This window comes from Diadema setosum, chromosome 10 (genome assembly GCF_964275005.1).
Source record: "Diadema setosum chromosome 10, eeDiaSeto1, whole genome shotgun sequence".
Lineage (NCBI taxonomy): Eukaryota > Metazoa > Echinodermata > Echinoidea > Diadematoida > Diadematidae > Diadema > Diadema setosum.
In genome coordinates, this window is record NC_092694.1 from 18,250,820 (window position 1) to 18,276,345 (window position 25,526).

Here is a 25,526-nt window from a genome sequence, read left to right on the forward strand (position 1 = left end):
AACCAGTCAAGATGATTGGTTCATACGCTCAAAATAAACCTACACTGTATAAACCATGAAAGGGATGAACTCAGAATACTTTTGATGCTATTCCTCACAGCAATAGTCCAGCAAGTAGACAATCCTTGTCGGGATTAGACACTCTCTTCAACAGTCAGCTCTCACGTTCGTATGCGCTTTGTTATGTCTTGCTTTGTTTTGATCTGAACGGATATGAGCATCTGCTCAAACTGATTTTAGAAAAATAGAGCAACACACATTATTCATATCCGTGCACACAAACAAATGCTCCACTCGAATAGCAAATGTTATCATGCAACTCCTGGCATATATGTGGCCAAAAAAAAAAAGAAAAAAAGAAAAGAAAAAGGTATTCTATCTGTGTGGCAGGATACAGTGTCAGGCTCCCACTCAAAGGATTTCTTAATGATGACTGTCACGCGTTAATACTATTCAAAAGTTTAATATTATTGATGTAGAGCAAGTTTCTTTTTGAAAACGTGCAAAGTATGAAATATACCGTCTAATACTGCATTGAACTGTTGCTATTACTGCATCTAGTTATCAAGACACATAGATACTGTGATAAAACGGTTCTGAACACAATTCTGTGTAAAGATGAACTTCCACACTCGTCCTAGATTCACCGCAAAAGCACTGCTCAACAATCAGCCATGCTCTTGCTGTTATGTTCCCTTCACATCGAACAGGTAGACAGGAACGAAATTAAACACAAGACTTTTTCAACTATTTCTATAGAAACACAGGGCGAAATTGATAAAAACAGGCAACTACAGATTTCAGAGAACTAATAAGCTGACGCAAAACATAAAGGCATGTCAAACACATCTGAAAAGAAACCACGTATTACTGACAAACACACATAGAACAAAGCCATGCACTGTCGAACACTTAAAAACAAAAACTCATAAGGTAAAGGGAGGGATAGGATTAACGAGGAGAATTTTTTGGAATCATTCATGTTTTATCTGGACAAGCCAACACTGTCACTGATATGGTTGAAACAGGAACATCGAGCGAAGTTAAAGGAATGAAACAGTGATCAATGATGTCCAAGTTACCTCTCTTGTCTGCAATATTGCCAAGTGTAATGAGAAGAAAAATATAAGGAAAAGAAAATAGGAGATTAAAACTGTTAGTATTCAAGAGATAAGACATGTCTCAAGAGGTAAACTGTAAAAAGAGAAAAATATATCAATTTTGTATCTTACTTTCTTTGGTCCCGCCTTTGCAAGTGATAAAACAACAGCTTATAAACAAAATCGTCTCCAAAACAAGTCTCCGTAAACCTACTGAAAAACTTTAATAGATGCTTGTTCAATACTGCCTTGTTCTTTGGAAGAGGCAGCTATACCTCAGCAGGAAGACATGCAGGTTGGAGGCTGGTGCTACAGCTTGGGTAGGGAAGGACGGTCACAAATAGCAATCTTGGCATTTGGGTTCCATCTCAGCCAAGTTGCTCGCAAGCGTGTTGCGTGGAATGGCAATGCAAAACAATGCGAAAAGGATGTAAAGAACGTTGGTCCAATAATTCTTCACAAATGTCATTAAACAATCTTATCAACTGAAAACTAAAATCAGGAAAATTGAACAAAGATTCATTTTGTCCAAGCAAAGAAGTCCCGTATGGCTTCCTACAGAATTAGCTTTGATCATACAGTTGAAATTTTCAGGTCTACAACTAAAACTTCCTGCTCCCCGTCAAAGACAATGGGGACTTTTGTAGGTTCTCCTGTACCTGTGATTGCTTTAAAATCCTGAACGTCCTTGGCGACACATGGGAGAGGAGGTTTCTCGTAGTACTTCTCCTCTTCCTGTTTATGTGGCATGCATCGGCCCATGTAGGATAGTATGACAGGGAGGAGCATCAATCCATGGTACGCTCCAAAGATCATCACGAGGAACAGCGTCTTGAAGAAGATGCGAAAGACGTAGACAGGTGCTGTCGATAGGACGGATATCGCCAGAATCGATGACGCTGCACCCTGAAGAATGGGCATTCCAAGGGCCCTCAGTGCAGAAATTGCCCTTTCATTTGGGCTGTCTTTGGGCGCGATGACAAACGCGTACGTTATGTGCGCCGAAAAGTCTACGCTGAATCCTATGCACAAAATGATGTTTAACATTGAGATGGGGTCCAGCGGTACGTCCCACAGAGACATATAGCCAATGACTCCAGTGTCGATGGAGATGACACAAAAAGTTACCCAGAGAGCACATACAGGATGCGGGATCATCACCAAGGCAACAAGGAACATACATCCAAGAGCAATACCCAGCGTCTGAAGTGTGTTTGGCAAGACACCAATGTACTGGTCATACACCACAAAGGCTGGGTTGAATACAGTGAGGTTAAAGTCGCTGTTTTCAGCAATGTCCCGCACTGCTAACATCATATCGCCTTCTCTCGTTGTGTTCATCATGTCTTTTGATGTGATGAGGAATCGAGACACCTCAATGTCCGTGGCTCTTCCATTCTCATCCTTTTTAAACTTAATATCTAATGAGTACTGCTTGAACTCGCTCCGCGTCAGGAAATGATTTTGCAGAACAGACAAAAATGTTGCTTTGTCCAGATCAGACGTGCCCATGCCCGCTTTCAGGAATCTTTGATACATTCGAAGCCATGAGTCGGTCAGCTCTGATCCGTATATGTACTCACTGGCTTCAAATGACTGAGTCAGGTCCTCGATCCTTTCCTGCGTCTCAAGTTTCCAGTACTCCACGTCATCCTGCAGGATGACACTCACAACTGGCCCAAACTTCTTGAAGTACTCGTCCTCGTAGCTGTAGTACAGGTAAGCCGGCGAGTTGTCCCTGGCCAGGCTGTTAAGCTGAAGTCCCTGAGTGATGTGAAAGAGACCGTAGATGGCACCAGCCAGGTAACCCAGGTAGGAGAGGACGATGATGGCCTTGACTGGGCTCTTCATCAGCAGGGGGCCAAAGTGCTCTCCAAAGAACTTCATGAGGAGGTGCTCCAAATCAGATACTTTGGTGCGCGTTGTTTTGGAAATGCCTCCAGCGCAGAAAATGTGGTAGAATTTGTTGGGAGACTCGTCCTTTGGCAAGACCTGAAATCAGTATCAAGGAAAAGAAAACAGAGCAAATTAAATTCAAGATATAATACATCTCAAATCGTGTATAATTCTATCTCCATTTATACTTAAAAAGTCTTCAGATGTTTTGGATTTGATTGAAATAGCAGGTCTTCTTACCTTTTTACAGGTGTAACAGTGCATGTTGTTGGCCTCGCGTTCACCAATGTACGCCATACAGGCGCCGAAGAAGGAAAGCTGGTAGAAGTAAACGAAGAGCATAGCGATTCCCGCGTAGATGCAAAACGTCCTGACACCAGGCATGGAGGTGGTGGCCCCGATGATGAAGGCCAGCATGTCGGTGAGATTTGTGATTGTGATGGACACGGCAGCCTCGGAGAACGTGCGAGCCATGCGCTCCTCTACTGACAGGTAGATGCTGAGCTGACGCCAGCCAGCAATCATGATGAACATGTTGTCGACACCAACACCTGGAGAAAAAAAAAGGAGTTGGCATAGGGCATTAACATTTAGTATGTATTACTGAGAGTCCTCCGTGTCAATGGCATCATGAGGAATGAACAAAAGCCTTTATATAAAAAAAAAAAAAAAAAAATTCGTCTCCATAATTATGCCTTTCTTTTGGCATGAAGGTACTCATATTAGACTTATCTAGGAAATATTATTCCCTTTCTTTGACATACATGTACACACAACTCTAACAGTAACAACTGCTCTTGATTAACCAAACCAAAATGACAGAAAAAACTGTAACGTAAGTTTATCACATTCAATAAACTAGTTTTTAACTGAAAATATGTGTATCCATCACTGGCTGAGAATCTTACCAAGAACAAGGAAGGGCATGAGTGAGACGATCTCGTTGAACTTTAGTCCACAGTAGCTTAGAAGACCCACCGCTGAGATTACAGCAAAGACAGCGGAAAGAACTCCAAGAAAACCAAGCCAGGGCTTGCTGAGAACCCAGTCCCGCATGATGCAAGAGAGCACAGCGAACAGGATCATCATGCAGAAGGTGCCACCAAAGCGGGGAACCACGTGGATGCTGGCCTCCGTGATCTCGTGGGACAGGGAGCGTGACGTGCATCTCGCCAGCTTGATGTGCTTCATCTCCTTAGAGTACATCTCGATCAGCTTGTCGAAGACCATCTCCCAGTCTTCAGCCAGTTTGTCCTTCTCCTTGTCGCCAGTAGACAGCGTGTAGATCAGCATCACATTCTTGGCACTTTTGACAACGTCTGAGCCTTCGTGGAGCTCTACTCCACCAAGGTTGGGTCCGATAAAGAGGGGGTACTGCCCTGCAGTGTGGAATGGATAGCTGAGGTTGATGTAGTTGAACATTTCGACGTTCTGCCGATAGATCATCATGAGGTTGTTGTCTAGGCACTGGCCCAGCCATTTCATGCAGAGAGTGCCATAGTTGTCCAGGGTTCCGTTGTCATGGAGCGTGATGGTGCGTATCTTTTCATCCAGCTCCACGATCTCCTCAAACATCTCCTTCTTCATGATGTTGTCGCCCTCAGCAGGTAGAATGATGAGACGTCCACGTCGGATGAAAAGATCGAGCTCACGGTTTGGCAAGAATTCTTCTCCTTCATCGCCGGTCATGAAGAGTTCCCGTGTGACTTTCCGGTCGTCTCGGCTCTGGCTGTTTTCAGGCGTGAATAGATACTCCACGTTGTCGTCAATGATAAAGTGCGTGAACCCCGTCATTAGAAAGGTCACCATTGCCAGTGGAATGAGCAAGAAGATGAGCTTATGTCGAAAGACAACTTTCCCAAGCTTGTAAAAGGCTTTGCTAATGCAGCGATCGACACAGTCATACCTTGCCATGATTGATGGATTGACAGTCCAACAAATTGAAATGGTGCTCCCTTATATCCAGACGATTGATCTCTTACTTGTCACCTCTCCGCTCTCACACGGAATGTGGAATGTAACATTTGGAATCGTTGGTCAGACGAAGGTGTGAAGTTTACACAGTGGCGTTAGAGATCTGAGGAGAGAATAAGAAAGCATAGCACTCAAAAATACAGAACTTACAGAGGATATACTTTTTTCGATTTCATTTTCACATTTTTTTTTTTTTTTGTTCAAGGAAAATGTATGCACAGAAAAAAAAAATGTATATTTTTCAGACTCTAATATCTGAAACAGAACAAAACATATAACTAAAACAAAGAGACAGATTAGAGGGGTGTACACTTGTAGGCTGATTCAAAACAAAGAAAAATGATGGTAACAAAGAAATGTATACTTATATTGAAGGACAAAGAGTTTTGTCTTCGCAATGCGAGAAAAAAAAAAAGTGAAGAATGCCAGTAAGGGCCTATGATACTACGCACCCATTCCACCAAAAGCCAATGAATACGTTTGCATTATTGAATTGTTAAATATTATAAACGCATACGAAAAAAAAATAAATTTATAATATTTAGAATATAGTAGGCCTATTAAAAACACCTGAAAAGATTCGACAGCATGGAGACAAAAATAATACCGTCACTGAAGTATTCTCTCTAATGCTCCCAAATAACAGAATTCATTCATTCCCGGCTAAAGATGACATGCGATTCGGATACAGGAATGACTTGTAGCAGAGTCTAGCAGATAAAGTCATGGCTAGACGGAGATGGCTCAAGAACACGAGCTACATCCTCTGAACAATATCTCATTTCCTTGGAAAGCTATGCGCATTCAACGCATTAACCACAACAACGGCAGGTGAACAAACTTTCTCTTAATGCATATTGATATATCGGGGAGGGTCTTTTCAAGAAGCCACTCCCCGATATATGCATAGCAATCCCCGAACAGTGGCGTTCTGTCACAATATACATATTCATGAAAAAAAATTATTCGTAGCAACCGCTGATTGGCAGTACGGCCTAAGCAACCCACTTTCACCGTATCTGATTGGGCGCAGCGGAGGGTAAAGCAAGGGCAACAAACTTTCGCACTGTGGCCGTTGCAGGTGAGATCATATCGAATGGTGACGCATTTAGCAACTCCCTGTAAAATACTACAACCAAGGAGCTTCCAAGCTCCTTGCTACAACTAGACAATGCATCATGGAGCAATAAAACATATTTCTTAGGAATGGCAAATGGCAAATTTCGCAGGCATTTGAGACATGCATGTGATGTACATTGTACTTTTTATATCATAAATCAAGTTGACGATCAGAAGCCAAGGGAAAGTTAGTTACAAGATGCATGTTTACCTCATAAACTAACAAGAACGGCGTCCCGCATTATTGCTGATCAGTTACAAGTTTCATAATTATGCATAAATTTCCTTGTGTAGAAAAAGAACAGACATGGTATGCGATTCTACCACTGGGTCTACAGTTACCAAGTGCGGATTTTTTTGTTCATTCTATTTTTGATTTTTCATTTGATTCAAGTATTCAAGACAATGACCATTGCTACATGCCACAGTAACGTCTAAATCATTGCGACATATGGGATAATTGTTGGCAGAAGAGATATGAAATCCATCCAGACAGCAGCTGCTTGGATCGTTGAGGTGAGGAAAAAAAAATCTAGAAATATTGGATACTGGATTCCAGTTTAAACACGTGAGATCGGTAATGTTTGCGCGAAAATCGATTTTCAACACTACATGTACTTACATCCAAGCGAACACCCCCCCCCCCATTCCTTGACCTGTTCCGTAGAACATTATATTGGAAAGAAAACACACATACACACACACAAACACTCACTAAAAAGTGCTTACACTGCTTTGGAAAGTTCGGTGCTAACTTTTAAGAGGGCCTAAAATAATCTGTGTCGTGCAGCAGAAAGATTTATGCTTTACACGTGTGGCACGCAAAATTACGGGGGCGCTGCAGACACGTTCTATGCATTTTTGTCTTTGTACTTTTTCTTCTAGTTCTTGTTTGTTTAAATCGACGAGTGGAATATTTTTTGAGTGCATGGTACTTTCCATTTAACGACCTCATTGCAGAGTTCATAAAAAGTGTAGGCCTACATTGTTTACGTCTCTAAGTACGAGACCGATTTCACACGGGAACGGCATTTATGATCCCTTCAAGAGTGAATGTCCCTTGGATTGAAAGTGCTTCTGATTGTTTTGGTGGTGTTTTTCCCCTTACTATAATCCCATTGGTAAGGGCAATAAAAAAGTCCTGTGAAGGTTCATGACATAATATTCCCAAAACTGTAGTACAGGGTATATCTGCAGATAATCCTCGGTAATTGAGTAAGAAAAAGCTCAAGCGTTCGAAAGTCTCCGTCGATCGCCTCTTTTTCGTGTGTGCATGTGAAGTTATAGACGAGCAAACTGATCCGACGTTCATATAAAGTGTCATCAATAGCGCTATTATGTCACGTGTATATCCATGCATGGAATATACAAAAGTCAGCAAACTGGGATAGTAGATTATTTGAGAAGAGAATAGGCCTGCATTTATGTGTGATTCTCACAAAGCTCTCTTATTTCAGCTGTGAATTATGCAGTGTATGCTACGCGGATCTGTGTTAAAATTGTTATGCTCAGTTTAACAGTGTGTGAGGGTTAAAAATAAAAAGAACAAAGCACGCAAAACTCGACAGGTTTTTGCATTAAAGCCAATACACAATGTAGGCTTAAATAGTTTCAATACGAAATTGGCATTAATATATTCAAAAGGATTTCGGTAAGTAAATTCGCAAATGTTGTTGCACCATTGATGTTGATTCCACGGACTGAAGGTGACTTTTAGACCACTAAAAGGTCCCCAAATTTTAATCCACACAATGTGGTGGACCTCGCTGATATCAGCATGTTTTCTTCCCGACTTATACCCACGTGAGGGCGTTTGTCAGACCAGCCCACGCTTCCTTTGATCGTTCCAAAATTTATCAACGGACAATTAGGTAGCACATAATTAAATCTTTAGCATTTTTTTCTTCTTCTTTATCCCACCAGGATATGACTCAGTCGTTCTCGCCACCAACTTTTGCCTTCTTCATAAAGCTAAACCTAAAACTACCCACCACAACATTTCGATCTTAAAAGTGCATTAGTGCCCTTAGTCGCGGCTATTCATTTATTTCTAAAGCTGAGCGAAACAACCTTTATGTAAACTGGACGAATCGTCAAATAGAAGGACGGATAAACATGTGTGGACAGCTGTGTTAATGAACCTCACTGCTATTATATCACACACCCGGATACGGGTTAAGTTCTCAAGTTAAGGCGGGAATGCATGCTCATTGTTCGAATACTTTGACTTCTGGGTCAACTTCAGATTAATAACCTTGGGGTTTGCAAATTATGGTAGTAAGATATATCCTGTTTTTAGCGTTTATCGTACATTTTGCATTGTATCCTTCCTGAAATATGACGATCGTAATGTACTTTTGATCTAAATAGAAACCACCTGGGCAAATGCTGCATATAATCTCGTTTTCTTTTTCCACTGGCGAAAATCAGCATGTAAATTATTCTCAGGTGTTCCTGCAGTTATTCCACAGAGTTCTCATTATTTGAGACATTTGTTCAAGATTGTCGCTGCACTTCAAATCCCCGTTGCATTGATAACAGGTGGTAAGCTGGCTTCAGCCTAGAATCTAAGCCAGTCCCATTGTGTATAGGGGCATGACATGGCTTATACAAAGGTAAGTCGGATCTCCGACCATGTGGTGCTCCTCCGTGAGACTCGATAAACAAGTCTTGCTCAATAGCCTGTAAGTGGTGAAGCAGTGCTCACAATAGTTCATACATTTGCACTCTTATGGGTCCCTTATTTTGTTGTGAAGGGGGGGGGGGGGTTACTAGGCAGTGGCGGATCCAGAGGGGGCGCATCGGGCGCGCACCCCCCCCCCTTTATTATGTCAAAAGAAGTTCGTCGACCATTTTCGCTTCTTCACATTGAACACGACGGTATAAATGTACGCCACATACATAAAATCTACAGCATGTAGGTTTATCTTGACATTAAAGTCGAAAACTTATTTTCCCTTAAGATGAAAACCTGCTAACAAAAATATTTTAAGACAGCTGAGGGATCTCTGACTAGATAATATTATGACCATTAGGAGTTACTGATGCCATCAGCAAAACATCCAGGCAAAGAGACTGGTAAAGTAGTCTACAGCATGTGCTTTGAATAACGTTCTTCAACAGAGGTCACAGACGATGAACGTTGAAGGTTGCCGCCAAGGGACTCTGTGACACACACCACGACCCTAGACGCCGTGTGATGCCAACAACAGGCGGCGCTCTATTATTCTGCTGACCCAGCCAATGGCACGAACTTGAACCCCTTTCAGGGAATACAGTGTATTTTGTATGCAAACTCGAATGTCTATAAATGACTACATTCAAAAACAGCTGGCTCCCCGGGAAGATGAAGTAGATTTTGCCACGGCGACAGACACCAAACCGCACCAAAAGTGACAGGGTTCAGACAGTCATCGTAGAGGTTGTCACTATAGGTCAATAGTTATACCTGGGTCCTTGTCTAAAACACTCTTGTTAGTTGAAATCAAAGAATATGCCTACGGAAAAAAAAAATGAAGAGACTATATAAGAAAGTATGAGATACCTCTTTGCAAAACTAGGGGTATCGAAGTAACATCTGAAAGCAACAACCACTGGACCTTCAGTTCAAAAAGTTATCTGACATGATCGAACACTATACCCGAGTTTTTAATTTCTAACACGTCTCTACTGGCATGACTGGTGTTCTCACTGGTAGGACCATGGGGCTCCATGGTAGCATCATGCATCAAGGGGATACTCGCCTAGTACCTTCTTGGTGTAGAACTAGGGAGGTGGATCCCACCTCCCTGGTAGAACCAAGGAAGTGGTGTTTCGCCTCCTTTGTAGAACTCGACAGTTACTATGGAGCACTGCGGTCTCTATCTCATTTCATTTCGGTCGAAAACTCGCATGTTTTATGTTCCTTTTTTTCAGCCTCGGCCTCCTACGAATGCAAAGTGATTATTTCCTACCTCCTCGCTACTAGCAGGTAAAGCCCATAATTATTATGAAACGAGGCGATTCAAGGTATAGGTATCGTGATACGAGTAGGGGATCTATCTTCCACCTCCTGATGCAACAGACCGTATAGTGTGTCTTTTTATCATTTCGCCTTGTGGACCTAGTTCTAGCTCCAGCCCACCAATTCTGGGATTTCTCTACTCGTGCGCCTCTTGCAGACTTTTTACCGTGAACATTATCATCACAGGCGGCACACTGACTGTTTTGCTCGCGCTGTACATTCTAAACATTACTACCCATCGCTCGAGGCCCTATCTATTTCAGCACCGGAGAGAAGACTACGCATGATATTCAATGACTTTGGCTTGTACATTCTCTGCCGCTAATCTCAGTCATCTAGACTGGCGATATTGTATTCCATCGACACAAAAATAGCATCATCACTTCGCCTCAAGTCAATTCACAGACATCTAGGCTTATACTCAAGTTGCTCGATTGACTCTCAAGTTCAGCCTTCGGAATTCTAAATCAGATTCTGTCCTCCTTTTTACGGCTCTGAGTTGGAGTGTCTGCGAAGAAAGCCATCTCAAGTTAGGACAGGACTGAATGAAATATCCATTACACAGCTGATCTGACAGTAGATGAGAACCTCTGAATGACATACAGTAGGATGTAGAACGGCCATGATTGTTGTCTCATTTTATCTATGCCAACGACGTACTTTTCGTAATACATGGACAATAAATTCTCTAAAAACACACACACACACACACACACTATATTCTAAGTTTCTTTCAACTGACAAACACTGAAAGGTGACTATTATTTCATACAGTCACCCGCCTCGCTGGATTAAGTGGTGGGAGACAGATAAGAGAAAAGAATCGGTTTGGACAGCAAAATATTGCCTCAGTCACCATGGATATCCTGTGTGAAGCCCCCACTGCGGAAATTGTCGCTCCGTCCTACATGGATCAACCTAGTCATGCGCCATTTCACGAAACCTCAGATGGAGTTAGTTAGTTGTGTGCATAGATAGGTAGAGCCCGAAACCCATACTTACTTACTCACTAGTTTGCAGCGCTTTTTCAATAAGGTAGATGGGGGAAAGAGATCATTCTAAGACTGTAAAATAGCTTACTAGTATTATGACCTAGCCTAGACTAGAATCGCAAAGCGTGGGACAAACATTGTACAAGATCACACATTTTGTTCATCCTCGTCGTATTTAGTAGGGAGGCGGAAGAAAGCAATTCCTTAAAACCAGATTTGTAATGTATTACTAGTATGCAATGTTAGGCAACGCCGTTTGCAGGAGAGATGAGGAGGCTGGAGAGACTTGTCTTCCTCTGATGATACCTAAAATGGGGGTTCCTGAGGGTGAACAAACTTTTGTGTCTTGAATATTCACGACTGCCCCTTCCTCTACCCCGAAGCAGCAGGGTGAACAAACTATCCTTTATGAATAGTCATTAGACACTTCCTCTGTCGCTCCGCCTCCCACTTGCCTCCGCTCCGTGATTGTAACAACGCCGCGCAGTGAAAGTGAGAGGTGAACAAACTTTGTCTAATGAATACGGCTGTAAGCAGCAACCAACCGTTCCTCTCCTCGGCTGGAGGTATATTCTCATTAATATGCATGACCACGTACCACGGAGGTTTTGTTGATCTATCTTCCTGCCTTACAACGCACGTGATTCAAGTCATCGCATCTAATTTTACCGCTCAAATACGATGGGCACTGGACTGAACAATAAAACGCACACTTTGATGTACTCGATCGATGCCTTCTTTAGCCGATACAGATGAGTTGGACAAACTTTTGTTTCTCGTCAGCATCCCGTTATTTGAGTTGTCCTCTATCTCATTCTTGCAGTATCACCATAAAACGCATCCGCCGTCTACTCCATGATATGCGGGAAGAGATACAAAAGGTTGTAAACCAGATCTATCTTTCTGATAACAGCCATGAAACAGAGAAAAACAACGTAGCTCTTCATGCATTGTTCATTATGGATGATATCTCGGAAGCGTAGCTCAGGGCTGGCTATTCATCACCGACAAACCATTTTTTATGCACAGTGAACGCGCATTTTGGGAGATTCAGTAGGCCCCCTACAATATTAAAAAACAAAAACAAACACATACAATGTACAATGTAATAGCCGACTTTTCGTGGGGTTTATGTAGGACTGGAAAGAAATTTACGCATAATTCACAGATGAGAAACAAAAATGAGAAAGAAAATTCAAAGTTGCACTATTCGAAACGAGGACTATCAGTGTTATTAATATGATATTAGCCGTGCGAGTATGCGACTATCTTGGTATATCATGTAGGGGTCCTATTGCCGCGTTGCAGTGAAAGTGACCCATAACAGTACTCAGTAGGGGATCTCCTCGGCTATTCCTGTAACCTGTATTCCTAGGATTATTAAATCAATAGTTGTATACATATGCACAGAGCTAGCTCCCCTTTGATCTTGTGCAACAGTTTGGCGCATGGACGAACAGGATGAATTGAAGACAAGGTGGTGAGGCTGTCTTCTCTTTGTTGAGGTTATTGAACAAAATGAACGAAAACTAGGAACAGAATGAATGGGCTATACCTGGTGTGGTACTATGGTCGAAGCATAAATTTTACGAATTCATTCCGGATTTTTTTATCGGGTATGATACACAATGCTGTCTGCAAAATGGAGATAAATATTGAGGCCAGACTAGTCGGAATACAAGTTAACAATGACAAATGATCAACAGCATAATTACTTGAGATTCAAAGACAATTCGAACGATGCCATCTTAGGAAGCTCTCAGAATGTTTAAAATCTGTGGTTCATCTATAAGTACAATTATCTTTAACTACAAAAGCTAAAATCGGTCAAGTAGAAAGTTTCGAATTTTGAGTCATAGCACTGGACCCTCCACCATTAAGAGCCTGATACCAATCTGCATTTAATTTTCATAGGCCTGTATACTATAGCTAGCTCCCTATTTTATGTCTGCAACGAGTTCATGTAGGCCCTATCAAAGCTAATGGTTGCCTATTTATAGGAATGATGAAATCAGGTTTACAGATACCCACATTTTCATCACCATACATACAGTTGCATGTTTCTCTTTCGTTGAGTGATTATCAAAGCACATTAAAAAAAACAATGAATGTGATTACAATAGCATGTATTAATGACAAACAGAAAACAATTGATATTCAGGTTATTTTCCCCTTTTCGCATGCAGTGAGCCGCAAATTTTCCTCTTACGCCCCCATGCTCATGGAGGACGAGCGATTAAACTGAGCCTTCAAGTCTAGTTAGTACACCGTATAGTACTAAAATTGTTAATTATACATTTCGTAACAGAAACACACCTCTATAGTTTACATACCACGTTTCTATAAACCTTTGAATCGTAACCTTGCATCAGTTGGGTTTCTTTTTTTTTCTCTCTCTCTCTTTCTCTCCCTCTCTCTCTCTGTATTTAGCCACGCCCGATTGACAGGTAAAAGAACTTATTGTTACAATGAATCATTTAGAACTTTTTCAATAGAAGTAACGTCCGTGAAACGTGAATCGGCTAAGAGGCCCGTAACCTTCTCTTTTCGAGTTGTCTGTTTTATCATGGACCCTATACATGTAGGGTCCATGGTTTTATTCATTGGTGTGGTTTTTTGTTTTGGGTGTTTGTTTGTTTTTTTGGGGGCGGGGGTTTGAGGGGACATGTTAAAAAGGAAAAAAAAAAGTGGATATAAAAAAGTGGATATCCCTTGATCAGTTAATGTCGACAAATCCATCACAGAAATTTAACTCGCATGTTCTTCACAGAAGTATTTTAGAAAATGTGAATTAGTCACACAAACGCTAATAAGATAGTATAACAATCTTTTGCTATTCTTGAAAAAGAAAGCGGGATGCCAAAAATAAGCAAGTGCATAATCAGCCAAGGTGTATTCCAATTCATTCGATCAAGATTTAGGGCCTATACACTATATAAGTTCCAATATAAAACACACAGAAGCGAAAACCTCCTCCTGTGCTTTCTTTCTGATTACAGTACAAATTAGATCGACAGACCCTGCTATGACAATGAGATGGCAAAACTTTAAAACACACTTGAAAACACACGAGTGTAGGAATATGATCAGAAACGATGTCACAGTAAGTTTACTTTATGATGAGTCTTGATCTACACGTGATACAGACTGAGGAAACATTAATTATTTTCCTCTAATCCTTTTCTTCAAAAGAATCCTTTTCTCCCAAACATCTTTCTTCACTCAGTACACGTTGTATCACAGACAATTCAGAAAACTCAGTCAGGCCATGGCATCAGCAATACGATTGTAATTTCCAATACCACCACATTTCACATACCGGTAAGTAAAGTCATAAGTGATTAAAGTAAATAACGTGGGAATATCCCGTAACGTGAGAAATTGATGGAAGATCATGAAACACATGTCCATCATCAAGGACAAACTTACCAGGAGTGCAATCTTTGTGATATACCGGTACCAGTATAGAACCAGGCATGGAACCAAGTATTCTAGTTTGTAGACCTCCCCAGTTTAGGCTTCTACCAGCACTGCACAAAGAGACTCATCCACAAAGACATCTCCTTTCTCGCGCCAAGTGTGCTTCATAAATGAAACCACAATTTTCAACAACCCGCCACATCACGAGGAGAGAGAGAGGGAGAGGAAAATAGAAAGCGGAGGTGTTTCCCTCCTCGGGTCGACAAACTTTCCAGATCCAGCCCACTCATTAATATTCATGTTTTTAAGTGGAGCACAACCTGAGGAGAACACGCCAAACGCGCTGTACATAGGTTCTGGAACGTCGGGGAAAGTATTCAAGCATGAATTTATGAATATCCATTTATTCGTTAGCGGTGTCTCATGCGGATACGATGCGGGTTAACAAACTTTGTCGTCATGCATATTCATCTAACCAATGCCTAGAGCGTGATTCACTGCTGTGTATGTATCCAGTTGAACAAACTTTTTCAAAATGCATATTTATACTACTGCTGAATATTACAATACCAGCATCTCTGATAGATGCTCTGTGAGAGCTTCCTCCTCCAATTTGCTATAGTTCAACAAACTTTTCATGGAATTCCCACTGTACACTGAAGCATGGTCATGACTTTTTTTAAAAAGACGGGGGGGGGGGGGAAGCAGACTGGTCTGGTAAATTCAGAAATACTCATGACCAAGTATGCAGGTGAAGAATGTTCAACAAAACTAACAATCACTTGTGTAGAAAAACATAATGAAATTATTTCAATAATGTTCATCCAGTGCTTCTTTTTTTTTTTCTTTCCATCTAGCTGATCAACGTTATCATCGAACTACTGTTGTCACTGGTTATAGATAGGAACTTCTGAAATGATAATGGTGGTCACATTTTCCTCAAATCTAATTTGACGTGATAAAAAATGATAGTGGAAAATTGAAGCTCAAGGAAGCGTTATCATCTTCAAAAGGAGTCCACTGAAATCTCATGTTTATTTGTTCAGTGTAAGCAGATCCAAATCCTCATCCACTAAGGGCTTGATTGACAAGCGTCATATAAACCAGCAAAGCTAAGGAAAATAGTGAAGGCTGCTAAAAAGTCAAGGTTCTTAAACTGTCCAATTAAATATGCGGGCATATTTACATGTTAATTTGTTGCCAGCGAATTATTTTGATCGTCTTCAGTTTAATTGCTCCTGAGGCGGTTTAAGCCATTTTTTTTTTTGACTTTTTCAGCAAAGATGACTGCAATATGGCGTGAATGTGACTCGGATCGAGGAGGTAAATTTCGCAATTTTTCATATTTTTATAAGGAGCTAGAGTCAAGGTGCGTGGATGCACGTTCTACTTCTCGCTTTCAGAGAACTACTTCCTTGTATCAAAAATACAATGCTTTATTGAGAGGTGTCAAGAGCAGTACGTAGAAAATTATGAGCTTATGTATATATATAAAACCGGCACTACATAGGATCGACTGAAAGGAAATTTAGGTTTTATTGCCTATAGGGATGACTGTCGTGTATCGTACTTGAAGATTAGAACAATCTAATTGTATTTGAAAAGATTCGTGAGATTCGTCGCTACCAGAAGAGCACCGAACTTCTCATGAGTGTCTCATGATAAAAACATGCTTATTTATAGAAACATACCTTCACGTAATCTAATCTAACACGAAACTGTACATCAGATTAAAAACACATTCTAATGGTATAAACTTTGCTTTGGAAGGCCTATCATCATTGCTCATTACAAAGGACGTGTACAATGTAAACTGCCGTACTCGGCCACTCTGCTTTACATGCATTGTGCGAAGGATGGATGTTAATGTAATAAGGTGACATTTAGACCAGTTAAGGCACGGTTACATCGACTACCTCCCCGCATTCTTAGTACATCGAAGGGCGCGAAGGTTGAGCGAATATAGCGGTTATCTACGCAAATGGTTGTCATAGAAACTGCCTCGGAGCACACAGTGCTTCCCACACACCATCGATGCAGGGACTGAGCATCTCATACTCCTCCATAATACTACACGCGTTTAGTTGTTTATATGTCCAATCCCCCAGTCCTTTGCCACCGTCAGTTATTATCATCTTATTTGCATAGATGATGAAGCCGAAAGGCGAACAAACTTTCTTTTTCGTTCAGCTGTGTTCAAACCCAGGATGATGTCCGAGAAAGAAAATATCTTACAAAGATAGGAAGAGAGGAATAGATTCAGAGAGAGATAAATTGATAAGCCAATATACCATAGAGAGATGGGTAGATGGCTGCATAGATTAATTCTATGCAATTTAAATGTGCAGGTAGAAAGATTAAAAGATAACTGGACAATTTAATTATTAGTCATTCTAGAATGTTAGAGAGGTATAAGTGGGATAAAGACAGAGAGCTAGGAGGAGGCTTTTAATATATTAGTTACAATGAAAAAGTACTAATGCTAATAATAGGTATGATAATGATCAATGAAAAAATTTAATATTAAAATCTTATCTCATTTTTCCTATCACAAGAATAGAAATTGAACGTGCTTCACTGCAGCTTGGATGGAAATGCATTATAATCTTAATAGAACAGATGATAAATCATACCTGAAATATCTATGCGTCCTTGCTTGTCACCGATGGCTTATGTAAATTCGAGGGGTATTGTATATACTGCATCGCAAAATGCAGCAGCTAAAGGATAAAATGGGAACGTCTGTTCGTGTATTATATCTTCTGCTTGCGCGCAATTCTTCACATCAGACTTCATTTCACTCACAGTGTGAATAATGGCTGATCAAATTACTGTCACTTACCGGCTGAATGTATAAGGTCCTACTATAAAAAAAAATGTCCCAATGACGCACACGTACACACACACACACACACGCACACACACACACACACGCACACACACACACACACACACAGACACTCAGTCACTCACACACGCACGCACACACACACACACACACACACACACAGACACTCAGTCACTCACACACGCACGCACACACACACACACACTCACACGCTAATATATTTCAGCTCTCAATATTACTGATGTACTTGTCTTTATGATTTTTTTTTTTGTCCAGGAAACCACACGGCAAAAAAAAAAAAAAAAAAAAAAAACAGACAAAGCAAAGACTCTTGTTGATCACCATGCAATGATATTCACATGTACTGTATATTCCAGTGGAAATGTGGAACAACTTTATAAAGTACTTTTCATTCATTAAGGACAATTTGAGAAACAGAATGCCTGAATTTTCATATGTATTGTTAGCATCCAAACGTGTTATGGATTACAAAATGGAATACAGGTTTATTGTGGTCTTTTTTTTTCAACGGAAAATATGTTATCAAATGAGGAAAAACTCTTTTTTCCCCTAATAGTAGTCTTTATATGCAAGACGAAAAACGAGGAAATTCCTCATGTGCGCATAATTTGTTTTCTATGCTTCTTTTATGAAGATCTACACATGCAAAAGAAGCAAAGTTTAATGGGAAAATGCTATGCTGTGTTGCTGTTTTCCCTGCTGAAGGCATAGGCCTCCAACACAACCACAATTGACGAGGTGCCAATGATTAAAAATATGTAGAAAATCCTCGCATCATATCAGCCACCAGAACACATTTTTATTATTATGTCCTGACAGTCCGAGGCTATAATACCTCCTTTGGGCAACGTACGGTACACCTCTGTACATAGCAATGTACTACGTCAGTACTATTAAAGTACTAGTATTTTCTCCTTCGGGTGCTAAACAGAATAACGCATGAGCTTTGTGCATGCATATTCACGCGAACGTAAGTCAACAAACTTTCTCCGCGAGGCTTAATTTTCTCCAGAAACAGTAAGAGTTGTTCATGATCCCTGTCAGTATTCGTGAATATCATCGCATCGGCAAAATTCTGTTCCTTCTTTTTTTTTTTCCTTTTTTTTTCTTTTTTACTGCAATAATGTAAGACGGTTAAAAACATTATGACACATTAAGTTTAATGTACTGTGCAATGATTTTGCTGTTGACAACACGAGTTAATTTAAAAAAAAAAAAAAAAAAGAAGCTCTATTTCGGGGGAATTATGCGGAACATGTACACACACATTGTACACCCACCCATTCAATAGCAAACTGTCGAAACTGTACTGTGACCTTATCAAATTCCCTGCCATGGAAAATGTCCGGTAATAAATACATTTAATGCATCTATTAGGAGTCTAATTTGCACTTTTGATGACAATCCTGTTGGTTTGTTATGCTGCTAGATAATTTGACCAGCCGTAAGTCGTCAAGAGGATGCATGCAGCACACAGAGCTGTACATAGTGTGATTAGGAGTCAAACAAAATTACAGTGCGTTCCCTTAAATACTGTAAAGATGCATAATGAACCCACATTTTCTTTTTCCTTTTTAATATCCAGACGATGCCCAAGGTTAGACCGAAATAACGATGACATCAATATACAACAAATAAACCAACAGACATGTAGTTTATTGCCTGTACTTCAAAATAGCGAAATGAATAGATCATAAAACCTAGATCGCACCGACACCAATACACATATAGACTGTATAGATGTCCGTTTATTTTGCGAGAAGTTGATCGCATACGTTAACCTGATTTCATACAGAGGAGTTGTTGGTTGGTTTAGCAAGAATTCACTTCTTTGAAATTATAAATCAAACTGCACTTCCTGAATTTAGTAGCCTGAATGAAAATAATGATATGCGTCTGTATTAATAGAATATTCATGAGGCACGGTGTCAACAAACTTTCTCGGATTGGATGCATCTGTGTATAGCACGTAATCTACAGTCTGCTCTCTTCCTGAAGCCGACCAACCGTCTGAACATAATGCTACTCACAATTTGTACACACATGTATGGGTGTTACTGTTTAGTATCAATTTTGTTGATGCATAATGGTAACCGTGTTTAAACGAAACAAGTTTATAATTGACGCAATTACCGATGAATGAGGTTTCTCACTTTCTATCATGAATCACTCCCTTCTTCTCTCTTTCTCTTTCTCTCTTTCTCTACTATTTATAGGCCTACATTCATCATCCAGTCCTTATTTGTTGACAAAAATAACTATATACCAAATAATGCATCTATCTTATGCTGCCTGGTATTTTGGACTGAGAAACAAAACTTATCTCGATGTTTGCATTCATGTAAAAGCAGCTCTTATTATACAGTATCGATGAAAGATGTATATCCTCATTTTAACACTCCTTGGTGAGTAGGCCTATACTAAATTACACAATATGCCATCACATGCAAAACAATTGAAATATGCGATTATTTCTAAAGAAAATATGATATCAAACAAACTGAAGGTTGATCAGCATCAAATTCATGAAATTCATGAAATCATGAAATAAGACCAAAATCAACAGACGAAAGTATATCCAACGAATGCATAATGTATGCATAACTTAAGAATCTGTTATATATGAATAATGTCAACACTCCCTCAATCCTCCGTTAACCTATCACCCCTAGGTCTGCACACACAAAAAAAGGCGTAAAATATTTACCAGCTCACATCCCGTGCATTTATCTCCCATGTAATTACATTTACAGACAGTCATCGCGATTTTTCCTATTTATTTGCTTTTCAAGTGTATTTCCTGCATGGTTTTGAAGGTTGAAGTTGTAAGCTTTTATTGCCTGATAGTAGTATAAATTATATTCATGAAATTACGCGTCCTTGTTTTAAAGTTCTCTGACCTATACTGGTACATGTATATATCTTTTCAAGTTAAAATGAAATTCTAACGATAGGAAATATGCTACATACACACACTCATCACATTCGTTTGTAACCTTGACTAACACATGTTGAGTGAGAAATGTTCCTGCACATGCCAGCTGAAAACATACTATCGGAAATAAGTCAACTCCCCTAAACAACAACATCATTATCAACAACAACAACAACAAACAAGGCTATAGATGATAAATGTGTAGTGCTGCCTAAACTGAAATCGGATTCACATATATAGGGACGAAGATGAAACGAACGTATGAGATGTAAACGTTTTTTTTTTTTTTTTTTTTTTTTTTTGATTCCCTATTATGAATCTATGCAGAATTTTCGGTGAGCAAAACATCTACATGCAGTGAGAAATTATTCCAGCTGGGGGAAAAAATAGTGAATATCACGTCTTGGCTAGCATATAGTTTTCAGAGTTTCCCATACATTGGAAGATGACTTACTGATTTTCAACCTATTAGCACCTTGCGTGTCTCTCATTTTACCCATGATTTCAATGTTTTACTCATACTAACTTTCGTTTTTAGAGCAGGGAATGCATAATCATAGTGACATGCGCTGTACATACAAGATTTTAAGACAGTACGCCCACCAGACCGAGCAACCGGCATCCATGCTACATTATCATAGACGATGATAGTACAACAACTGGTTGATATACAATTCATGTACAACACAATATTCGTTAACATGATACTATACTGCTCACAAACGCACATTATATATACATCGTCTATATTCTAGTTGGATCACATGCATTATCAGGGAGGGAGAGGAGTGGATTCCAAATAGTATACCCTGCAGGGAGCAGGGAACATCTCACTGCTTTACCCATCTCTGTGTATACCTTGTTCAGGAAGTAGCAACGTGTTATTTCTATCCCCAGATTTTTTTCTCATTGCGCACATAATCAGCAGTTTACATCATTTCCATATCGGGTGTTGTAGAGAAGGAATCTCAGTTATTGAACTCATCTATACAATTTATAGATATGATTAAGCAACATCTGCCTGATTGAATTGACACAATGGACCACCTGTCTTATCGTTCAACGTTTTCATATAGTTACAGTACATGTCCCTATTTATTCCTGCCATCACGTAGGTCACATGGTATATCTAAAGTCACGTGACACAGAAGAAAAAGGACAATCATTTATATTACAAAGATTGTTCAAACCATGAAGTCAACTCACATTCAATTGATATTAGAGGCATGGAAGGAGAAGGGGGAAGTGACGGGGAAAAGACATCTGATTTTGTCTGCATTGGATAAATGAATAGAATATTTTATAACATTCCACATATATTTAATGTAAGATCAAAATGAGACTTTGCATCAGAAGGTATAAGACAAAATTTGCCTCGCTGTGGAGAAGCGTGGAGCTTGGAAAGTTACATGTCTGTGGCTATTTGATTTTCGTTCACAAATAGACCTATGACCAGTGAATATTCAGCATAATTTCAATTCAGGTTTCAAAAGAAAAGTAATGATTTAGTCTCCTCCTGTTTTATGCAAAATTATAATGTATGCAGTAGACTGTATATAAACAAGAAAAATGATTTGTTGTCGTCATAGAATTTGCTTTAAAAAAGAATATACCAATCTTGTGGCCGTTAAAATGAGTATTTGCATGGAAAATTGAGAATTAGAACAGGAAATCTACTTTTCACTGTTCACGCTTGGTAAGGTGATTTTCTTTTTTTATTACACATCACTGATAATAATATTTTGCTTATTGGATTCTTGGCAATAAAACATTTCACGGCAAATCATCTGAAATGATCATGTCAATATCCTTTGCCTTCTGTCAATAAAATCTGACAAAAAGAAAATGACAAAAGGAGGAGAGTTTATTTCGCGCACAATGTTTCGTCAACTATAGTTATCATTATCATTTCAGTGATTTATAGTTATCTTTTAAATAACAAAATGAGACATACCTGAAGTCACAAGACATAAATGCGGTCAAGCAACTGTCCAGTTTTCTCTGAAATCTAGTTCGACCCTTTATATGTCTGGTTGGTCCTTCCTCGAGCTCAGGCGCGGAGACAAATGACAGCAAATAACCCTTTGTGGAGGTAGAAAAACGGGAGGAGATAACAAGATAGATAACTTTGTCGCCTCTCATTCTCTTTCAAAATCAACCCTGGATTTTGACCTCTTGGTTACCCCGTGCAGGTATACATAGAAGAGATAATGGTGAGCGTGTGTAATGCAATTTCATTTTCAGAAAATGGAAATCAGGCTAAAGACTACATAATTATTATTGCCGATATGGTAGGTGTTTCATAATGAAGAAAAAATTACATTATTAATTATACAATCTTTGCTGTGGTTAATGACTGCATGCTAATATAAATAGACTTTAAGATAGACTACCTATAGCGATCATTAAACAAGCCGCGATGAACTTCAAGAAGAATTAGATATTTCACTTCAAAAGCGCAATATGAGCCCCTGACGTATGTAAGAATGTCAACAGAAATGGCCAGGAATTATGTTTTTGCACTATGTTAATAAGACAATAAAAAAAAAACTGTCATCGCAAAATAAAAGGAAAAGACGACATATTCAATAATTCGTCTATTCGTTGGACCATTTGATTCCATTGTGGCTATAACAATATCAATATTGAGTATGGGTATAGAAACTGCTCAATATAAATTCACAATTCACTATCCAAAAGAATGCAATCATTCACATTCTTTTGAAATCAATGTATTTGAGCCGCGTTCTCTCGCAGTGTATCATAAATTGGTTCCGAGAAATTATTACTGGTGAGTTGCTGGGTGTTGAATGGGAGAGAAAAACGGTAATTCGTCAACACATTATAGGTGTCATTGTTTAATAATCTGGTTTAGTTTATCATTGCGATAGCACTTCGTACACGGTGTTGTACGGTCAGCCATCAGGAGCAAAATATTATGCTAATTCGCTATCAATACATCGACAAGTCGCATTTATTATCACTGAGCGCAATGTTTTGTATAAGGTCGGCCTAGAAATTCAAAAGGTGCTGCTCGATAAGTACGATATATTTTCAGACATGATGTTTTGTCATGACTCTAAAAGGTAATTCTTATGACATTGCATTATTGTGTGTACTTTGTTCATTTAACATGAGCGGTATCACTGAGAATGCCCTGTCCTCTGCTTATCAACCACGATAACATGAAGTCATGATCTTTCTTCATTCTTTTTTTCTGCTGTTCGTACCAGCTAGTGATATAACACAAACTGAATTGTTTCCTTTTCGGAGGCAAAGGTGGAGGTTCGAACAATGTTGCGCAAATTATCATACCGTTAACTATTATAAAAAAAAAAAAAAAAAAATCTTCGCACGGCGTGATGATTTGCACAGTGCAATCTCCTTCGTTGTATCATTTTGGTCCTTGCCCTTCAACAAAAAAGCTTGCTCGTCTCTTGAGGTTCGGACAGTCTTTTCTATGGTGTTCGGTCAATCACGGGGGGGGGGGTAGCGAAGAATCCACGCACATTCATTTCAAAGAGATTCGAATCTACGACCTCGTTAATTGCCATCCAAGCAAGCATGTAATGCACTCACCTGATGCATATTTGCTTGACATGAAACCATTCAGAGCCAATGTTTTATCCTGCCAATATTATACTCTGATCGGAAATGAAAGCAGACTGTAAGCATGCAGTCACATGATATTAATGATGACTCAAGCAGGAACACTAATCCAGAGACAAGCAGGCCCATGGAAGACCCCGCTAGGTGAAGATGGAAAAATCCTTACCTCTTCCTTCCCCCTCAAAAAAAAAAAAGAAAAACCCAACAACAACAAATAAAAGAAAGGGAATTAATGGAAGTGTAAGTGAAGACAGCAATCACTAATGGCTAACCTTTAACTTAGGACCTCTTAACGCCATTTTAGACAGCCTTCAGTTCAGTTTTTAAAAGTTCAGTTTGTTTTGTTTCTCCAATATTGTACAAATGAAATAATTATGACAAAGTCAACAATTCTCACATCAACATAAACAAGAGCTTGCTCAAAACGAAAATCGATATGATTATGTGTATAACATGCGTACATGTTTTATATTTCTAATCATTACATTATCTTGAGTTACAGGTGAAGGAGACCGTTATCGATGAGCAATTGCTTCATTGCATGTATGGATAACGGCTTCTGGGCTATATGGTGTTCTGCATGCAGGTGATAAAAGAGATTTATATTTCCGTAGGAGATAAGTAGCTTAGATAAAAAGATATTGGCAATTTATGTTATATTAAAAAGAGGACTTGCACTTGAATATAGCAATATAGGGTCATTCAAAGTGTTATTCCTATACGCTAGTATACTACTTCTTTTCAACCTTCAAATACCTAAAACTATTTTGTCAAGTTCTTTTTTTTTTTTTTTTTCTGTGTTGACAGTGGTAACTACAGGCTTGCGCTGGCAACCAAAAGAAAACAAAGTGCTCAGAGACAAGATAATTTCCTGTATAAAAGTTGTCGACACTGGGTCATGGTTTCTAACCGGCTATTCTTTTAGTAATGCGTGCATGATCACATGCTTGGCAAAGGAAGAGAAATCACATACAATACAAAGCAGTGTGATAGATAGAAAGATAAAGCACAAAAAAAACCCAACACAACAACAACGAAAGACCAACGAACACATGCAGTGCGAAGCATGTTGTTACGGTTACAGTTTGATACTCCGAAGGTTTGTAATTCTGAAAATAAAATAAGCCTCGTTATTTCAAATGTTCGTTAATCCGAAAACGAAGTAAGGTTTGTAATTCCGAAAGAGCGTCAGTTCGCACCTTCTTCACATTTTCAGATAAGCAAACCTTATTTTATTTTCGGATGAACGAAGCTTCGGAATAACGAACCTTCCGAATAGCGCCACTGCCGTTCGGATTGACGAACCCTTTTTCATTTTCGGTTCAACGAACTTTTACGTATAGCAGGGAATTTGCTTGTTTCGAAATAATGAACTTTATTTCATTTTCGGTTTAGCGTTCCTTCGGAATAACGAACATCACCCGTTACCCACATAATCTGTCTTATGTTTAAAAGACAGAGGTAAAGTAAAAATAGTTCTCATCTTGGGAATTCAACGGAAATACAGCGAGTCAAAACAAGAGTGTATTACCTCTACAGTTCGTTGTGCTCGGCGAATCTGACATCACTGATATTTATATCGCAAAGTAAACAAAGCCGATCTAACTTT

The 25,526-nt window shown here is 39.4% G+C and overlaps 1 protein-coding gene across 2 annotated transcripts; it reads right to left on the reverse strand.

The window, feature by feature from the left end:
* Positions 1-1,187: 1,187 nt before the first annotated feature.
* On the reverse strand, positions 1,188-14,653 carry LOC140233612 (patched domain-containing protein 3-like). 2 transcript variants are annotated; one of them, XM_072313710.1, is made up of 4 exons: positions 14,514-14,653; positions 3,905-5,073; positions 3,237-3,547; positions 1,188-3,092 (listed from the first exon to the last, which is right to left on the reverse strand). In XM_072313710.1, the coding sequence occupies exons 2-4, from the start codon at positions 4,908-4,910 to the stop codon at positions 1,674-1,676; spliced, it is 2,736 nt and encodes a 911-aa protein (XP_072169811.1). In that variant the 5' UTR covers positions 4,911-5,073; positions 14,514-14,653; the 3' UTR covers positions 1,188-1,673. The 2 variants fall into 2 exon arrangements, with proteins under 2 accessions (XP_072169811.1, XP_072169812.1); XM_072313711.1 differs by lacking the exon at positions 14,514-14,653 and adding an exon at positions 5,578-5,669.
* Positions 14,654-25,526: the final 10,873 nt, after the last annotated feature.

What these genes read in the sequence shown, in the direction of transcription:
- LOC140233612 (XM_072313710.1), bottom strand. Translation starts at nt 4,910, where the DNA reads ATGGCAAGGTATGACTGTGTCGATCGCTGCATTAGCAAAGCCTTTTAC. An exon ending in CATGCCCTTCCTTGTTCTTG is followed by an intron (nt 3,548 to 3,904) that starts GTAAGATTCTCA and finishes TTTTTTCTCCAG; the next exon opens with GTGTTGGTGTCGACAACATG. An exon ending in ACTGTTACACCTGTAAAAAG is followed by an intron (nt 3,093 to 3,236) that starts GTAAGAAGACCT and finishes TACTGATTTCAG; the next exon opens with GTCTTGCCAAAGGACGAGTC.